The 19,173-nt window shown below is 37.4% G+C and overlaps 1 protein-coding gene across 1 annotated transcript in view; it reads right to left on the bottom strand.

Moving 5' to 3' along the window:
* The window catches only part of fbxo41 (F-box protein 41), a 29,707-nt gene extending 13,340 nt beyond the window's left edge, over positions 1 to 16,367 (bottom strand). The window contains exons 1-4 of the mRNA XM_077605308.1: positions 15,637 to 16,367; positions 13,888 to 14,117; positions 4,670 to 4,874; positions 905 to 978 (exon numbers count right to left, since the gene is read on the bottom strand). Of these exons, the coding sequence (XP_077461434.1) occupies positions 905 to 978; positions 4,670 to 4,874; positions 13,888 to 14,117; positions 15,637 to 16,185 (1,058 nt within the window). The 5' untranslated portion in view covers positions 16,186 to 16,367. The remainder of the gene's footprint in view (positions 1 to 904; positions 979 to 4,669; positions 4,875 to 13,887; positions 14,118 to 15,636) is intronic.
* Positions 16,368 to 19,173: the final 2,806 nt, after the last annotated feature.

Below are 19,173 nucleotides of genomic sequence, written 5' to 3'. Positions count from 1 at the left end.
GAGCGCGACATTTCCTCGTAAACGACAGATGGAGTTTCACAAGGGAAGAAAAAGTGATGTGCACTCACTCTTTCTGACATCACATTTTCTCCATATAGAAAACTAAAATCTATATTTAAAAGTCGGATAGTTTCTACTAACTACTTAAAAATTGCAAGAGACTTATATGATAGAAGATAAATGATTCTTTACGCAGGTCCAATGGACCCTTCCTGCAATAATTAAAATTTTACTTTTTCTTCACTATTTTTATTGCTTTAATATACAACATGAGTCTCGAACTTGTGCCCCAAAATCCAATTGGGTCCTATGTAACAATATTTTGCAGGCCCCCCATTTGAAATCCAACTGTACTCTTGTAGTGTTGGGCAATAAAACAAACACATATATAAAATAAATGAATTAAGTGAAGGATCAATTTTAGGGGAGAAATACGTTATTTGAACAAATTTAAACAAATAATTAAATGTAAAAATCACAAATTAAATGTATTTTTAAAAATTACATTCATTTTAAAATATTAAAATTTCAAAAATATAATTAAAACAGAATACAATGAAAGTAAAATTACAAAAAAAAGTAAGTAAGTAAGAAAGATGTGAATTTCTGGGGAGGTTTATCCGATGTGAATATTGTTTTATGAATTTTGTTTATAGCAATAGACCTCCGATCCATTTCAACAGGGAAAGCGATTTTTATATCATATTTACCTCTTTTACTAACTACCGCAACACATATTTTTCTGTCTGGGCTGGCAGTGAGTTAAGCTAACGACAAATTTTTAATAGGTATCCCTAAAACGATTAAAGCCACTCATTAAAAAATATGACACCATCTTATTTTAAGATTGGAGTAGAGTAAAAGCCCCCCTTTCAGAAAAATACACAACTAAGCTGCAACGTACCCCGTGCTGGGAGAGGAACGTCGTTCAGATGCTTGGTAGATGCCTCTTGTGCTTCCAGAGATGCTGGAGTTTCTCTGCAGACAAAAATCAAAATGCTCAATATGAGGAAAACAAAAAAAAGTTATATTAATAACACAGCAGGGTGTACTTGTCCATGTCGACCTGTGCCCATGCATGCCGGGCTGTGTGTGGGCGAGAGACACCTTTTATGATCCTGCTGTGTGTCTAATTGCTCCCCAAGTGGCTCAAAAGCTTAAAATTCAACTAAATATGGGAAAAAAACAGACTTTTTGCATGATAACGAAGAGTTGACTCATTTGCAGTCTTCTCAATAACCTAACTTGTGCTAAAATGTTTAATGTATAACAAACACAATGTCAATTTGCATAGTAAAAGCGAGAGAATCCTTATGTCATTAAATGTGAACTTGATCCTCGGATGAGAATTGACCTGAAGATGGCCGTTTAGGAGCATGAGTGCAAAAGGCTTCATCATAAAGACTATTTTTTAAAGCATGTGAATGCAATCTGACCTTCACTCTTGTTTGCCTGAAGCTGTTGATGTGTTGTTGGGGCTTTTGAATTCAGATCTCAAGTAGAGTACGCAAATGGGATAAGCTGCCAACTACAATGTGCGAGTATTACAAAACAAGAAAAAAAACCCAATTCATTTCTGAATGTAAAACTTGAAGCTTTTGTTATATGCAGAACATTCTTCAATATTAAAGCAGACTTGAGGGTCTCACATGGTGAACCTGCATGGTGTTACTGAATCTGAAGGAAGACAGCCATCAAAAAGTCCTTCTTCAAAGATGATAACTAACCTTTGACTGAGCTTATTATAGTGGAACTACACTATATCATAGTAGGAAACCACTCAAGAAAGTTGTTGACATCAGCCAACAAAAAGGTTAAGTGTATAATAAAGTAACATGTAATCAGCTCACTCTGATTCTCAAACGTTTAGCAGCAAGTAGCTCCTTCAAAAATAAAGTAGCATATTTTCCGCACTAGAAAAAGTCACCGGTGCGCCTTATAATCCGATGCGCTTTATAGTGCAGAAAATACGGTACTTTGCATTCCAGGTACTATAATGAATAACATAAAATCAAGGAGTGTAGTATAATCCAGTCCAAGTGTTATTCTAAAGGAGTCATATTCATATCCGATTTCAGATTATTTATCAATACGTAACTCATTGACTGCCATTGACGATGATGTACTTCCTGTCTATCTGAATTGAAAGTTCAAATGGATTGGACCTCTACTTGTGATAAACTCATTTAACTTATCATCGTCACTGTCACTGAGCCAATGTACTGGTCTTAGACGTTGAATACAAAGAAACTTCAGCACAAAAGTGTACTGTACTGAAAAGAAAAAAAAATATGTAATGAGTGTCTCAATTCAGAGTCTGCAGACAACAAAGTCTACATTTGAAGGTCAATAATGTGACAGCACAAGTGCTGCTACCGTCCATTAAAATCCAAAAGTTGGCTCCAAAGCCACGTTCCTTCCTTTTCAGCCATCCTTCATGCAATCTCATATCCCAGAAAGCTTTTTGTTTTGCTGAAAGAGGTCATCTTAAACAGGTCCGGGAAAAGATATATAAATAAATGTAGTTCTAACGATTTAAATTTAACATACATTTAGACTGTAGTGTTGTATTTATTCAAATATTTAACTGAAAGTTACAAATGACATTTATCTTGGACTATTATAGTTTTATTCTCCTGTAATGTCACAATGTTATTCTCCTAGAATTAGTCTGTCCTTGGATAATTATGATTGTTTTCCTCCTGTTATTAAGCGTTATTCTATTTTTTTTAAAGGGGTAATATTAGTTTTATTCTTGTAAAATTATGCAATCAAAATGTATGTGCTGTTAAATATGATTTTTTTTTTAAATGTGTAACTTTATTTCGGAAAGTCAGAGCCAGAGAGTCATCTGTGTGTGGGTGTGTGTCGCTTGGTGACTTCTCTGGGCTTCCCTTCACACAGGAATTAGATGCCAACTAATTCATGACTCAATTTTTCTTCTTTACATCAGATGTCTTCATAACACTTGAGGTACTTCCATGTTTTTTTTTCTATAAATAGCAAGGCCATGGAATAGAGGTAAAAAGTTGACCTTGAATATGTCTGCCTCCTAAGGAAAAAACAAATTCCTTTTAACACTAATAAGCAGTTTTTTAAATTGCCTTTTTCCACGTTATTTATTTATTTTACTTATATATATATAAACAGCTCACACTGACACATGTAATAGAAGTAAAAAGTCAAATCATTAAAATCTATATCCTGGGTAATATTAAACAATCACTTACTGAGTCATTAATAGGATTTGCATTAAGCATTTCATGCATGAATTATGTTTTATTTTTGAACCCCTAAAGGGAACTTGTTCAATGAACTGACTCAATGAATAAAAATGTTAATTTGCCCCCTCCCATTTTAATTTCATTCATCTAATTTGTAGTAACATTCTATTAATTTCCAAGATTATTTAGAATTATGGCTGTTTGTCTTCTTGTGCCCCGCGATTGGCTGGCCACCAATTCAGGGTGTCCCCCAACTCTGGCCCAAAGTCAGCTGGGTTAGGCTCCAGCACCCCCCGCGATCATGGTAAGGATAAAGCGGCACAGAAAATGAAAAAAATATATTATATATATATATATGTGTGTGTATGTGTATATATATATATATATATATATATATATATATATATATATATATATATATATATATATATATATATATATATATATATATATATATATATATATATATATATATATACACACACACATACATACATATATACACATAATACACATACATATACATATATAGTTTACCACCTTTTTGTATATGACACTGATTTTAAAGCCTCATTAACACTGAGGGTATTTTTTTGGGTTGAAAGTAATACCCCAGGTCTGGCACAGACTGAACAACACACGTATTCTCATCCGACCCTCACTTGTTCCACCCCGCAGTGTTGGAAAAAAAATCTGATCACAATTTTCCATAGGTGGATAAATCCAATTCCTCCTGTCAAGTTGGGCTCTGTGCTTAAAAGAGAATCGAGATAAAAACAGTGGTAGTTCTATAACGCAGTGCATCACATCGAAACTCATATTACAACCTTCGATTAGAAGTAAGAAGCGGTTTCCACAGAAACGCATCCATCTGTGCAACAGAGCAGTTGGCCTCTTTCTCTTCAGAGATTCTGGATGATAAGATAAATAAGTGACATGCTGTTGGGTTTTAATCACTACGGGATGGACAATGCTTTTTTTTCTGGTGGCATTACATGTTCAAATCTGATAAAGATATGACTGAATTTCTTTTGTTAGGATTTATTTTTTTCTGGTAACATCCAGTCGTGGCTGTTTTGTGTCACATTATGATGACTGTATGAAAAATGAAATGAACATATTAGTTTCAAATGGTAGCTCATCTGTCTATACTTTGTAATATACGATTGCATGACGTCAATTCTTTTTTTCCCATAAGCACAGCGGGTAGAGTCACTTTTTATGAAATCATTCATTTTTAATCTGATCCACATCTAACAGGGTAACTACGGTTTAAAAAAACAGGTTGAATTGCACTTTTAAAAAGTAAATACAAAAGATATATCAAATATAGAAGCATTTAAAATGTAAGGAACAAAAATAACATGGAATTGTGTATGCAATGGATATATTTGCAAAAGACATTCAACCCTCTCTGAGGCACACAACCGCTACGCTCTGCTTACCTGGCGTCCGTTGCCCTTGCCCTGAAGACTGCAGCGTCCCAGGCTTCCGTTGGGCGTGGTGCCGCAGCTGCTGATGATTTGCAGCTGCTTCTCGGCACGGTCGGCCCGGTCCAGCAGCTCCTCGATAAACTGCTGCAGGCGAACTTTGGCGTTGGCCTCACGAGCCGCAGTCTCTTGCAGGAACTGATCGATCTGCGCCACCTCCCTAAAAGAAGAAGCCAGAGGAACAGCATTTTTAACCAAACTTTAGTATTACTGATTTTCAGTATTTCTTAAATCTAAAGTAAACTGCAGCCAATGTACTTGGGTACAATTTCTTAAATGGCAATTATAAAAGTACTGGGGTAGTTCTACTTACGAAGGCTTCAACGTACAAATTTTTCAGGATACAAAACACTTTGATAAGTATGTGGTTGCTCCAAGATACAATAATTCGTCCAAGTTTTAAACATCAAAAGAAATACAGCCTTTACAAATACCAAGGAAATGCTGCAATATGTCCAACTTTACAACGTCTTTTTGAGTCTGTATCCGTTTTTGCTACCGCAACCAAGATGGCACCGTTCAAGTGGCAGCCGGTGGCAGTAGCTCCGTCCACTCTTGCTCGTTTTGTGTTTTTTGCTGCTTTTCTGTCTTAATGATTTGATTTGGTGATTCTTAATGATCCCATTTACTTTGATTTGCTTTGTACTTTGTGCTTTTGCTTTGTTGGTCTGTCTAATCACCATCTTGCTACTGTCACAATGACATTTCCCGAATATGGGATGAATAAAGTTATCCAATCCAATCCAATTCACTTCACTTTCTGCAGCCATCATGCAAGGTGTATTCACTGGTTACATTCCTACTTTGAGCAACACCCACACTGCATAGACCATATTACAACTCTTTACAGCCAGGGTGCCATTGCGTACCCATCAACCCTTGCGCCAGTGAATGCACATTGAGAATTCTCACATGGCACCATGTGAGTGACGAGAGAGGGATTTGAGGTAGACCAACTAATGTGCTGTCGGTTTTTCTTTTTGTTTGGTTCGGTTCTACTGCATCATTTTAATGGCTTAATAAATGGTTTTCTTATACTTTAGCTCTTTTTTTGCATACATAGATGCATATGCATACATATTTCATAAAAAAATGATTTTATTTTTTATTTTTAAAGGGTTTATATTGGTAGTATTAAAGATTGTGGAACAAATTATCCTAATTCAATGTTATGATATGCTTCTACTTTCTTCCAAAAATCCAAGTTAAGAAAAAACTTTGGGAACTAAGTAATTCATTTTCAATTCAAGTAGAAATATCGCTGTACATTTTATAGACAAAAAATATGAGCAATGAGGTAAGTGATTTCGACTATGAACAAGAGGTGTGTGTTTGTGTGAGTAACCAGAGTTCATAACAAATAGTTTGGCAGCTAGCAAATAGTGAACAGTCCTTCAAAAAAGCTTTATGCTGTTTATGAGACCTCTTTTGAGACATTTCCTGCCGTACGAAACATAAAACAAAGAGAATGGAATTGTGTTGTTAAAGCAAACATATTTACAAATACAAATACAATTCCATAGGCACACGGAATAAAAAATAGTATCTACAGTATTATAACAGTCATCAGTCTACTATCATTTTGTGAAACTTTTCAAATGTCATGTACATATGTCCACACCTCACCTTTGGCATATAAAGGCAAAATCTTTCCACTTAATTCAATCCTCTTTCTCATTAGTCCACATGTGTCAAAGTGGCGGCACGAGGGCCAAATCTGGCCCGCACCATCAATTTGTGTGGCCTGGGAAAGCAAATCATGAGTGCCGACTTTCTGTTTTAGGATCAAATTAAAATTAAGAGTATATATGAATATTACATTTCCTGATTTTCCCCCTTTTAAATCAATAATTGTAATTTTTTAATACATTTTTTCTGTGTTTTTAGTTCAAAAATATTTTTGTAAAATCTAAAAATATATTAAAAAAAGCTAAAATAAACATTGTTTTAGATCTATAAAAAACTGAATATTCAGGGCTTTTAATGCAGTTCTTTTAATCCATTTATAAAAAAAATCTAAATATTATATTTAAAATGGTCCGGCCCACGTGAAATCAAGTTGACGTTAAAGAGGCCCGCGAACAAACCCGAGTCTGACACCCTTGCATTAGTCTAAAAACAGAAAAACCTGCAAGAATAGTTATGTCTGAATAGAGAATGCTGTTGTGGTAGAATTGCACTACTATTTTTCTTTCTTGAAATTAGGGCACTGTGGGCTAAAAATACTGTGCCGTTGGGATCTGTTAAATTCTCTTTTGTTGCTCTAAAATGAGTCCTCCAGATACAATTCATCAAATGGGTGACGATAAAGTCAAGGAAGCCACAAGTGAATCTGCCGATAATTGCCGTTATTTGCCACTTACTTAGTCTATCTGCATAAAACAACAGAATCGTCCTGTTTGTCAGTTATTTGAGCCAAATGAAAGAATGTTTTCATATCTACAGTATGTAAAACACTTAAATGAGACAACAATTGGTGATTTGAATTAATGAGGCTATGCCTGTGCTGCTTGAAATGACGTGACTTTCTGTGTGAGTGTGCGGCTATGTAAAACAAAGACCGTTTTATCCATCTCAACTGGCACTCCCATCTGCTGTGTGCTTTTGAGGGGCTGACGCTGTAACTCAGGGCCACATCAAACACAGACTGGCCTAAATATTAGGTACATGCATGACACCACAGTTTTGGGGTCCAGGATTTCATCCCAGGTCGGGGGACTTTACATGTTTTACCAAGGGCTTGTGTGGGTTTTCGCCGGGTACTCCGGTTTCCTCCCACATTGCAAAAACATGCAGAGTAAGCTGGTTTAACACTCTCTAAATGGCCCCTAGGTATGAGGGTGAGCGGGAATGGTTGTCCGTCTTCTTGTGCCCTGTGATTGGCTGGTCACCAATTCAGAGATTCACCCACCCAAAGTCAGCTGGGATAGGGCTCCAGCAACCCTCGCGACCCTTGTGAGGATAAGCGGTTCAAAGAATGAATGAATGAATGTATTGGATGAGATTCAGAGCATCTCACAAATTTGACAATCATTTATCCATGTATATACTAGGTTGCATATGTTTGTCAAGATTGATTTGTTTGGTCCTAATGATCCAATATATTTTGTAAGTCAACATTATAAAGAATTGTGAAATTGGGAATTTTTCATGGAATAATTAATGGAAATAAATTGGAATTTACTCAAATAACTGGTAGTGAATAAAAAAAGATTGATTATTGATAAATGGCTACAATAATTAATCAAATATAATTTACAACAGTCAATGAGTGCAATACAATAAAAATTATATCAAGGTTCAAATGTAACGCGATAGCCCGTTACGCATTCTAGAGTCAACATAATTCTTTTGGGTAACTGGAGGAATTACATAATATGTTCTCAATTAATTAATAATAGTTGAGAAAAAAATCAGGGTCAAAGTATCGATCTGTTTAAATCCATAGATTATACCTATCTATTTTTATTCTGATCTGTTCACAAATCATGGAGGAGTAGCCATTTTACCAAATTGAAGAAGAAGAAAGTGGAGGTGGAGAAGATGAAGTTGCCAAAGAAAATCACGAAGAAGAAAGTGGGTGAATTTTCTCGGCGGTTTGAAAAATATACTGTAGGCGTACAAAAAAGTTCCATATTATACGTATATTCTATTCTTGAATTCATAACGCTAACTACATAGATCACATGTGTCAAAGTGGCGGCCTGGGGGCCAAATCTGGCCCGCTGCATCATTTTGTGTGGCCCGCGAAAGTAAATCATGAGTGCCGACTTTCTGTTTTAGGTTCAAATTAAAATGAAGAGTATAGATGTATATGAAATTTCCTGATTTCCTCCTTTTTAAATCAATAATTATAATTTTTTGATCATTTTCTTCTGTTTTTAGTTCAAAAATCATTTTTTAAATCAAAAAAAATATATAAAAAAGCTAAAATTAACATTGTTTTAGATCTATAAAAAACTGAATATTCAGGGATTTTAATCCAGTTCTTTTAATCCATTTATAAAAAAAATATCTAAATATTATATCTAAAATGGTCCGGCCCACGGGAAATCAAGTTGACTTTAAAGCGGCCCGCGAACCAACCCGAGTCTGACACCCCTGACATAGATAGATAGTTAGATTGAATTCTACATTATTGTACTTAAATAAGATTCTTTAGGATCACTAGTGGGACTATTATGCCCAAAATGATAACAATAGTGTAATAATGAGTATTTGCCATGCAAAGAGTTCACAGTGTAAAGTGACATTTTTACTGGCAAGATATTTCTTAATATATTTCTTTTCAGTCCTGGAAGCAGAATAAAAAAACTGAAAATAATTTATTGCAGAGAAGATAAAGGAAGGACATAAACATATGAAATCGTATCACCTTAGACATAAAACCTCAAGGTGCGATTATATGGACAATGCGGTTGAGGAACCGTTTGAGTCCAGAAATTGTTTAGAAGGCTGTTCTTACTGAAAACAGCTGTCTGTAAAAATACTGGTAAGAATGAAGATGCAATTGTCATGTGTAAAAGAAAAAAAAAGTGATGTAAAAGCTTAGGCCTTGAGAGGCTTTCATTTGCAATCCATGCTCTTACTGTACAGTGCAGACACCTGGCTGTAACTGAATAATAAAGCATGTGATCTTCTGAAGGAGAGACTCTTTTTGAATGTTAATCAAGATGCTTTCAACAGTTGGCGCCAACGCTTTCTGCGACTTCACCTAGACGCCTCATGAATATTTAAGAGTGCAGATGATTGACTGAAAGGGCCTAAATAAGAGATGAAGCAGTGTGAAAATGAGCTTTGTTTGCCACAATGTTGTTTAATGCGAATCACATCCGCAATGTAGATGGTTGACCAATGCTCACTTAACCATTTGCCTGAAATGGCAAAAAAACAACAACCCTATGTGTATAAAGATAAGCAGATATGCATGTTGAACTGCTGACTTTCCATAATATCGTAATGTACTTCTGTCTTTTTTTGAATGTTAACTTGAATGGTAAAATAGGGAAAGAGCAAAGAACTACACCCTATTTAATTAAGTATAATGTCTGTGCATGCAAAGTATTTTCCTCAACTGATCACATGTTTTGCATTCATTCCAAGCTAGTGCATTTGCAGATACCAGCCTGGTTCTTTTTTTTTTTTTACACAGACTCTGAAGAACGCATAATTCAGCCTTAAGCCTGTTTGTCACATTTATGAAGAGCAAGTGTCCTGCTGTCGCCTAGCAACTCACATTTTTAGCATTTCTCACCTCTGATGGTCCAGTAGGATTCTGTTCAAGCACCATTACATGCAATGGTGTTAAAAAGGCACAGTTTGTCCTCTAAGGAATGCTTAGTCATGGACTCGGTCAAACGTGCACCGCTAGTGATGATCTTCTTCCATCTTTGCGGAGCTGCTCTGTATTTTAGTATGAATGATCTTACTGTATGGCTGCCAGCTTCACCCCAGAGAGAAACAGACAGAGAAACTGTGCGCACACAGAGAGGCAAATTGAGCGAAATAAATCTTGCCTGGTTTGTACAGGCATGGATGATTGTTCCTTATTTTGGAGCTCAGCAGGATGTGAAGGTGTATCATGACAATGGAGAATACTATGGGGTCATAGTCGAATTTGAACCTCCTGTTATTTATTTTGAGTCACACTGACAAGTAGACAAATATCGATAAGTTTATTTATTCATTCATTCATTTTCTGAACCGCTTATCCGCACAAGGGTCGCACGGGGGGTGCTGGAGCCTATCCTAGCTGACTTCGGGCACCAGGCGGGGGACACCCTGAATTGGTGGAAAGCCAATCGCAGGGCTCAAGGAGACACACAACCATTTACACTCATACTCATAGCTAGGGGCACTTTAGAGTATCCAACCAACCTGCCATGCATGTTTTTGGAATGAGGAAACCGGAGTATCCGGAAAAAAACCCACACAAGCCCAGGTTGGAACATGCAAACTCCATACAGGAGGATCAGCCTGGGATTGTACCCAGAACTGCGAGGCATACGCGCTAACCACTCATCTGCCGGGCCGCCCACCATATTTATTAATTCGTTTTTAATAAATGCACACATTTTTTTGGAGGTTTCCTCATTCAGGTCTTTGTATAGGTATTCATACTGACATTGACACTAGAAAATCATATAAACATGAAATTTCCACACAGAAAGGCCATTGTCGAGATTTGAAACAAAAAAAACAGTCCTAGTGTGGTGGGTGTGTAAAGCAAAAAAGGACATTTTCCATCAACTTTTAATTATTATTTTCTTGTGTAATTTTAAAATGGTCTTTTAAAATAACATGGTTGCTGCCATTGATTACATTGAATATTGCATATTAAAGTCAGTATCATTTAAAGGACTCACAATGTTTTGCTTTGACTTTTTGTGTGTGCATGTTTTGAGGGGTGCTATTTTAGTAGTGTAGCAGATGGCATGGGAGAAGTAGTGAGATGATAACTTCGATCAAGAAATATTATTATTCAGATGGAATAGCCTGTTCAGAAAACTGATGCATGTACAGGAATATACAGTTAAAAAAATCTCCACTGGGTGCTAAAAATTGCTGTTTTTGTTGGAAATAAATGACTAAATTCTTGGTGCCCGGGCATTTCGTCGACGGATAGTTCGTCGAACGAACATTTCGTCGCCGGACACTTCGTCGCCAGACAGTTATAATAACAGACAAACTTAGGGTTTCGTTAAGAGGGGAGAGATTTGTTTTAGTCGAAGAGGAAGATATCGTTTGAATGGCAACTGACACTAATCTCGATTTATTGGCAAAAAGTATACACTGGTTTTGCGACGGTACGTTCGATAGTGCACCTGACAACCATCAACTCTATACCAGTGCATACTTTTTGCAAATAAATCAAGATTAGTGTCAGTTGCCATTAAAACGATATCTTCCTCTTCGACTAAAACAAATCTCTCCCCTCTTAACGAAACCATAAATTCGTCTGTTATTATATATCATAGCGTCCGTTGACGAAATGTCCGTCGACGAAATGTCCGGCGAGGAAATGTCCGGTCACGGAATTATTAACTTTACCAAAGACTCGAGGTAAATAAAATAATAGATTGTGTGTTTTTTTAGAAGTGCTCCGTGGAATATGTTCAGTTAAAAAAAGCTTCAAAGTTGTCCAGCTCAAACTTAATCCAACAGTATGCTTTGAAATCGCTTCAATTATGTCAAATATATCAGATTCATGTCCAGGAATGACATCATTCCATCAACTATGTGATTTTTATCCAACTAAGCTTTCTATTTACAGCTAATAACTCCGACGGTAAGTGAAAACACAAAAAAGGTAAATCCAAAATTCTAATAATCAAACTTTTATCTGTAGGTTTCATTACACTAAATTGTTTAAGTGTGTGTGTGGTGTGTTGCTCTACCATGTCATAATAGCCAACCTGTTTTTTTTTTAGATATATGCTACTTCTTACTCCCCAGTTCAGTAAAGGAGAGAAATAAGGACACAAGGATGATTTTAGTTATTTATAGCTTCCACACCTTGGTGACCTTTTCCACCTCAAGACAGGGTGCTTAAAGTGTTATTATTTATTATCGGTTTTTCACAAATTTTAACAACTAAAAGTTCCACATAATAGACCGAGTTGTTTTCTCAGTGGCATGCAGGTTTAAAAAGCTATTAAATCTAAATTTATCAATGTGTTGCATGACCCTTGAGGTTGTCTGGTTGCAGCATGAACAAAAACAAAACATTTATTTTCTTTCTAACCATGATCAGCTAATTTTAAAAGGGTTCAAAGAAAAACTGATCTTCTTCTTGTTAAAGCTTTTAGGGCATTAAGTTCTACTTTTGCATTCACCTTGAACAATGTTTTCAGTTTTTAGGGGTAAGTTCATACATGCTCCATAATTGGCTTGGATACAATGAGGAAGGTTCACTTGATGCATTTTTTGCAGGCTTAAGTGTTCACAACTAAACATTTTGGCAAATTTCCTGTAACCATTTAATGCACAACGTTTTTTTAAATTTTGTTTTATTTAACTCAATTTAAATCATTGGGTACCATTGACGGCGGTAGACGTCCAGTCCATTTTCTCTGGAAATGTTGAAAGACCGAATATTCCCTCCCAGTCAAAATGGATTGGACATCCAATGTGAAGCAAGTGAAATACGAGCAGTCAGTTTGTCCTTTTGGTATATAAATGAATTGGTCTTCTCTCACCATCAAAAGGTATGCAATGAGTTAAATACTATGAATTTTCTTTTACTTTTTCTCATGGCAGAAACCAGTGTAGATTTCTTTTTTATTCGTTTTTGACTTTGTCAACTTTTAATGCGATTCATATAGTCTGCAGAAAGTCCCCACCTTATGGACTTCCTGTGTGTGGCTCCAGTTTCTTACCTAGGTCTACAATGTCTTGTGTGTTTTGTGTCTGTCTTGCTACTGCAACCAAAAAAACTTCCCGAATACGGGATCAAATAAAGTTCTAATCTAATCTAATATACAGTATAATGATGATTTCAGATCAAGGTATAATTATTTCTGAGACCAAAATTATAATGCAAAACATATTTAAATGAATAGAAATGCAATTAATACATGGTCAAATACACCAAAATGCATTCCAAAAAACAGGCTTAAATATGCATTGTGGAATTCTTGTTTGATGTTTAGTTTGACAGGAAACTTCACAAGTGAGTGTCATTGAACATCTTAAATCCTAAACTTTGCCTACAACTCTGCAAAACTAGGCCGGGTCACTCCTCATGTCAATTTTGAATCTGCTACTTCAGAAAACACCTTAAGACCTTGGAAGTCTGTACTTTTAGCCTACTAAACACGTGTGATCAACTTTTTAGCAACACTAGGGTGACCTTGGCAATAATGATGTCTTCAAAGAATTGGCCCGACTCTTTCAATATTTTCTCTGCTAATGGAATGTTTGATGAATTTTAATTTCCTACGGTGAGAGAGGGCTGCAGAAAATCAATCTGCTAATGAATGCCGATAGAAACAGATTGGGAAAATGTTGAAGCTGTAACACAAAAAGCAACACTGTGTACTGTTAGCAAAAAAATGAATTCTGATTTGCCGTCAAACACCTGTGATCTGTTCAAAACACCTCATCCTAAGCTTTTATATGGTTGTTCAGGTGAAATCATTGTATTGTCTTGCATGAGGAATCATAAGACTTACTGCTGCTTGTGGCTGAGCTCTGCTTCCTTGTTCACCAGGTCCTGTTTTAGGTTGGCCAGCATTTCCACCGAAACATCTACCTGCCGGGAGAGTTCCAAGGCCTTGTCCTCTAGCTCTTGTTTCTCCTGGCTTAGGCGCTCGCTCTCATGCTTGGCCCGCTCCAGCTCGGAACTTTTTCTCTCCAGCTCGGCCTGGAGACGGCCTACGCGGGCCGCTATTTTTTGCTCCACCTACAAAACGACAGATATTTGGATGTGAAATCAATGCACAGTTTGCTCTCAGTATTGAGGATTACTTTAAAAAAACATGCATATTGTAAGAATACATCTTACGGTAAGATAAGATTAGAACACAATAATTTTTTTCTGTGATGTTACAGTTGTCGACATTTCAAAAATGTCCGTGATTTAATACACTGGGTCTACGCGACTTCGGTTTTCAATTAAGCAAGACTATTCTGTACACTATTGATTGAAGTGGATGATCTGTCAGTTAGAATAGCAGAACACTTGTTGTAATAATACTGGGGAGCAATTGGAAATAATTAAAAATTATTTTTAGTGAGCGGTTTAGGCTCATTGAAACAAAAACAGCCATGCCGAGTCCATAATTGCCTCTGGGTTTTTTTTCTTGCACGTGCAGTTATTTTCTCCATAACCTATTTCACTACCATGCTTTTATTACTCATACTTGCACAAAAAGAGCCCTAACCGTTGACACAACAAAAAAAGTGTTAAACATTGCAGTCATGCCTGTTCTTTTTTGTTGTATTTTATATTATAGGAACATATTTCACAGTAATTTTAAATAATTATTTTTAAAGAAATTGCTAATCCTATAATTAAAACAAAACTTGATGTGATGTGAAGTACTCTCTATTTTCAATGTCTGCTACTACACTTGCATAATTTATTGAATTGAAACGAGTTGACATGTTGGAAGTAAAATGATGTTCTAGAGAGGAAGAGGACAGTGTTGTATGAAAAACTACCAAACACTCTTGCCAGTAGCACTGATGTCAGTGTCAATTTAGGAGGTTGAAGTAGACGCCTCTAGGAAGGCTTTTCTTTCATCACAAAGCTGTAAATTTAGTCTTTTTAGTCAGTGAAAAACATTGCATTGGACAGTGTGTTAACCACCATCGAAATACTAATACATTTAGTTTAAAGGAATACGAATAAGCAAAAGGTAATCTGGGAGGAAGATAGACACGGAAGGGTGGACTTGATTTTCATGGTAAGGACAAAGAGGAAAAACCAAACTTACTGAGTCAAAACACGAGAAGCACGATTAGACCTGGACATGACAAAGGAAGACTAACACTGATAAAGGACTTGAAAAGACAGATAGGGGTTAACGAGACAATGAGAAACAGGTATGTGACCGGAAGGGCAACAAATAGGAAAAGACACAAGGTGAAATCAATAGGTAATCACACAAACAAGTTACACATAGGGAAAAAGCCAAGAATATTAAAAACAACAACAACAACAACAAACTAAATATCATACCTGTCAACCTCTGCCGATAACTGCCCTTATAAATGATTATGATTCCCCTTACAAACCCCCAAAAAACCTTACAAACACCGTACGACTCGTACGGTGTTTGTAAGGTTTTTTGGGGGGTGGTAAGGGGAATCATAATCATTTATAAGGGCAGTTATCGGCAGAGGTTGACAGGTATGAAATATAAACCCCAAAGGAACTCAAACTTAACATAATCAGTATAAAATCTGATCCTATTTACCTCTTCTGAAAGTTTCTCCATCCTCTCGTCCAGCTCAAGACGTTCGAACGCACGTGCCTTCAACCTGGCGAGGCCTTCTTCATAAGCCGCCTCCACTGCACTGGCGGCAACGTTAGCTGCTACGGCCACTGCTGTACTGGGGTTCCCATAGAGGCCGGGGTCTGTGGATGTCATGGCTGTCTTCATCAAAATCCCCCCCAGAGGAAACTCCACATTGGGGATGTACCTGGCGGAAGCGCTGGCGCTCGCCGGCGTCAAACTCAGGTCGTCCGCGCACGGAAGCTCGCGGCAGGGGAAGCGCCGTTCTTTCAAAGCCGAGGATTGGAGCGGCTCAAAGGGCTCGTTATTGTTGGGGGGCGGCACGAGGGCTCCCTCCGTCACGAGGGGCAGCAGGGCGGCGGCGTCGCAGACGCTGTTGGACTTGGAGAGAACGTAGAGGGTCTCGTACGTGTGGTTGTACTCCAGATGGGCCCGCAGGGACGACAGGCTTCGGAAGCGCTTGTGCTCCCCACAGCGAGGACAGCGGTACGGCAGGTCCAGAGAGGCCATGCCGTGTGGGATCTGCGGGGAGAGGGGGACGGCGCTCACGCAACCGGACCCTGGAGCCCGTGGGTCAAGAACCCATCGGATCCTTGCATGGTGACAACAATATCACTCGAATAGCAGGGCGAAGACGGGGCTTAGAAGTTCACATAGTGGCAACTCTCACTTGGTCTTGTCACGCCATCTTCACTGCCTAGAACAGGAAAAAAAGAAAACAATATTACAGCAAGTCCGCAAGAAAAGAACAGAATAGAATAGAGTAGATACATTCATACATTTATTCATTTTCTAAACTGCTTTATCTTCACTACAGTCGGGTGCTGGAGCCTATCAGAAAATGAATGAATTATGAAATTCTAATGCAGGTTTAATTCTCTGGGTAGTGAATGTTTGACCCCTCCACCTCTGAATGAACTTTTTAAATATTTTACAGTGTTTTAGGATTTTTTAATGTTTTTATTTGGAAAAATGTGATCATGTTTGGTGCTACAATCTACTGTCGGAGGTCGTTTTTAATATCTTAATTAATTTTAGGATATTAGGCAGCCATTTTTAGTTTTGTGGTTTGTTTTTTGGCCTCCAATTTGCTTCCTACGTCACTTGTGTGCCTGTTACTCTTTGATTTTCATATTTAATTCATAGTTGTTGTTTACCCGGAGAAAACCCACGCAGGAGAACATGCAACACAGTTGGACCAACCTGGACGAAGTTACACACCCATTTAATGTATCGATTAAAAAACCTTTCTACACTTTTCTTCATTGTGTTTACCAAATCTTGACATAACTTCTTTCTTCCTTATCCCATGGCCAGCACCTCCATGACTACCTAATAAACAACTCTTTTTTTCCGAAGCACAATAGTCAGCCAAGGCCTCGAGTCTCCAAATGTGCGCCAGAAACTGTCACCTTGGTCAAGCACAAATAAACAATAAAAGGAAGAGAGTGTTCTGAGCTTGAAAAGGAGCCTCGTGAAGGAGAAGATTCAGCTTACGCAGCACGATTGCATAAAGAGGAAAAAAAGAGCGCAGCTTTCCTGCATTCATTTGATGTGGAAAAATAACATCACCATCAACCGAGATGTCTCAAAAATGATAAATGCTTAGAATAAATGGAATTCAAGATTATTATACAGTATACGCCCTCACACATGGTTTACAATACACAAAATGAACAATTTCTGTATTTTTCTGTGGAACCGACGCCTATGTCTGTAAGGTGCCGCAACGGTTAACTACGACAGACCGTCAAATTTAGAGTGCCTCTCTAATGGTAGCCTTGTGTCAGTTATTTTCCATAAAAGTACTTTTTAAAAGTCTATCTCCTGGTTGGTAAACATCCTCAGTAGAGGGCAGCGTTGTATGACACCAGTGCAAATTACAAACACTGTAATCAAATCGTTGTTAAATTAATAAGTGAAAACGAACTATTATTATCAACTACTAATCGCTGCATAGCTGTTGTATTGATCAAATTGGATGCACAGGGAAATTATGAGTGAGGTAACATATGCACACCATCAGGATAAATGTGAGTATTTTGTTTCACTTCTGATCAAATTCAGTGAAGGACAGATTTCCTCAAAAATCGTGTTGTATCTTTAGGATAACAGAAAAACTGTTTTGCTGCGACAAATGAAAAATAACGTAAAAGTTTACAACTATAATCTAGCAAAAGCTACCAGTTACCCATGTTTCTACAATAATGTCTTCGTTTTTTCCCCCAGTCTTGATAACCTGTGATCTATGCTACTTCTCACAGGTCAGTTTTGGTACTACGACAGCCATAACAAAATAGATTGTCGTGAGGGAAATCGTTGTGTCTGGTGTGCTACTTTAGTTAGTTCAAGTACCAAAAAAGCGTGCATTAATTAGGGTTTGTTGCTGTTTTTGAAAAACGCAAGTTGACTGAATTCATGCATATGCTACCCAGCTATCAGTAGCTTTGTAAATTCATTAAGACTTCAATTACCAAGGGGACAAAATATAGAGAGGAGATACACCTAATAAAATAGGACAGGAGCAGGAAAGACAGGACAGATGTGTCTTCTCATGCCTTTGTACACATTCCTGCACAAGAACTGAAATCATTATGAATACCTCAATGAAGCTAAATCAATTATTTCCATGTCTGGGTTTTTTTTTACTGTACACGTGTTTTCCTTGAATCAGTGGCAGTCCCTGCATTTTCTCGTAGCGCCTTCAACAGGTAAAATCCACTTCCTAGCAGCATTTAATGATTAAATACAAATACTGGAGCTTTTCTGACATTACAACCGGGCCGGGGGGTGATTTTCCCGGGAAAAGACAGCAATGAACGTCAATGGCTAAATGGCAAAAATTGCACTAAAATGGGGTAAAATCCACTTCCTAGCAGCATTTAGTGATTAAATACAAACAATGGAGCTTAAATTCAAACACTGGAGCTTAAAAACAAACACTGGAGCTTTTCAGATATCAGAACGTGGCCCACAATTGAAATATTATTTAGGAATATATCCATGTTTTACTCACCAAAAATCCTTTTTAACTGTACACAATATCCATCCTCCTTTCTTTCTTCCTTCTTTTCTATCGCCATCGAAGCTAATGCTGAAAGTCGAGCCTGTCCTGTCGTATTTCTGGCATAGTCCGTCTTGAAAATGGCTTTAAATCAACACAACAATATATTTGAGTGTGCAGCTCGCTCCAGATAGAGTTTGGTAGCTGTGGCTAATCACTAGCCAATCATAGTTGGTGAAAGCGATGACGTATCCCTACGCCTGCGACAATGCATTGTGGTGTTGCCAACTCGAAATCTGATTGGTTAAAGCAACAGTCTTATCGACGCTTGTTTAATGCAGCAGAGCCTGCAGAACTGATTGTGAAGGCCTTGAGGCAGATTTCTGACCCTGGCAACAAATAATGGCTGAAATGTGATGAGTTAAATGCTTCAAAATTAAAACACACATCTGGAAGCAGTGCAACCAGGGGGAAAAGCAATGAAAGGAACCTAG

The sequence above is a fragment of the Stigmatopora argus genome, chromosome 7 (genome assembly GCF_051989625.1).
Source record: "Stigmatopora argus isolate UIUO_Sarg chromosome 7, RoL_Sarg_1.0, whole genome shotgun sequence".
In the NCBI taxonomy this organism is placed as follows: Eukaryota; Metazoa; Chordata; class Actinopteri; order Syngnathiformes; family Syngnathidae; genus Stigmatopora; species Stigmatopora argus.
The sequence above is the reverse complement of the archived record's forward strand: the minus strand, read 5'-3'. Positions and strand labels throughout refer to the sequence as shown.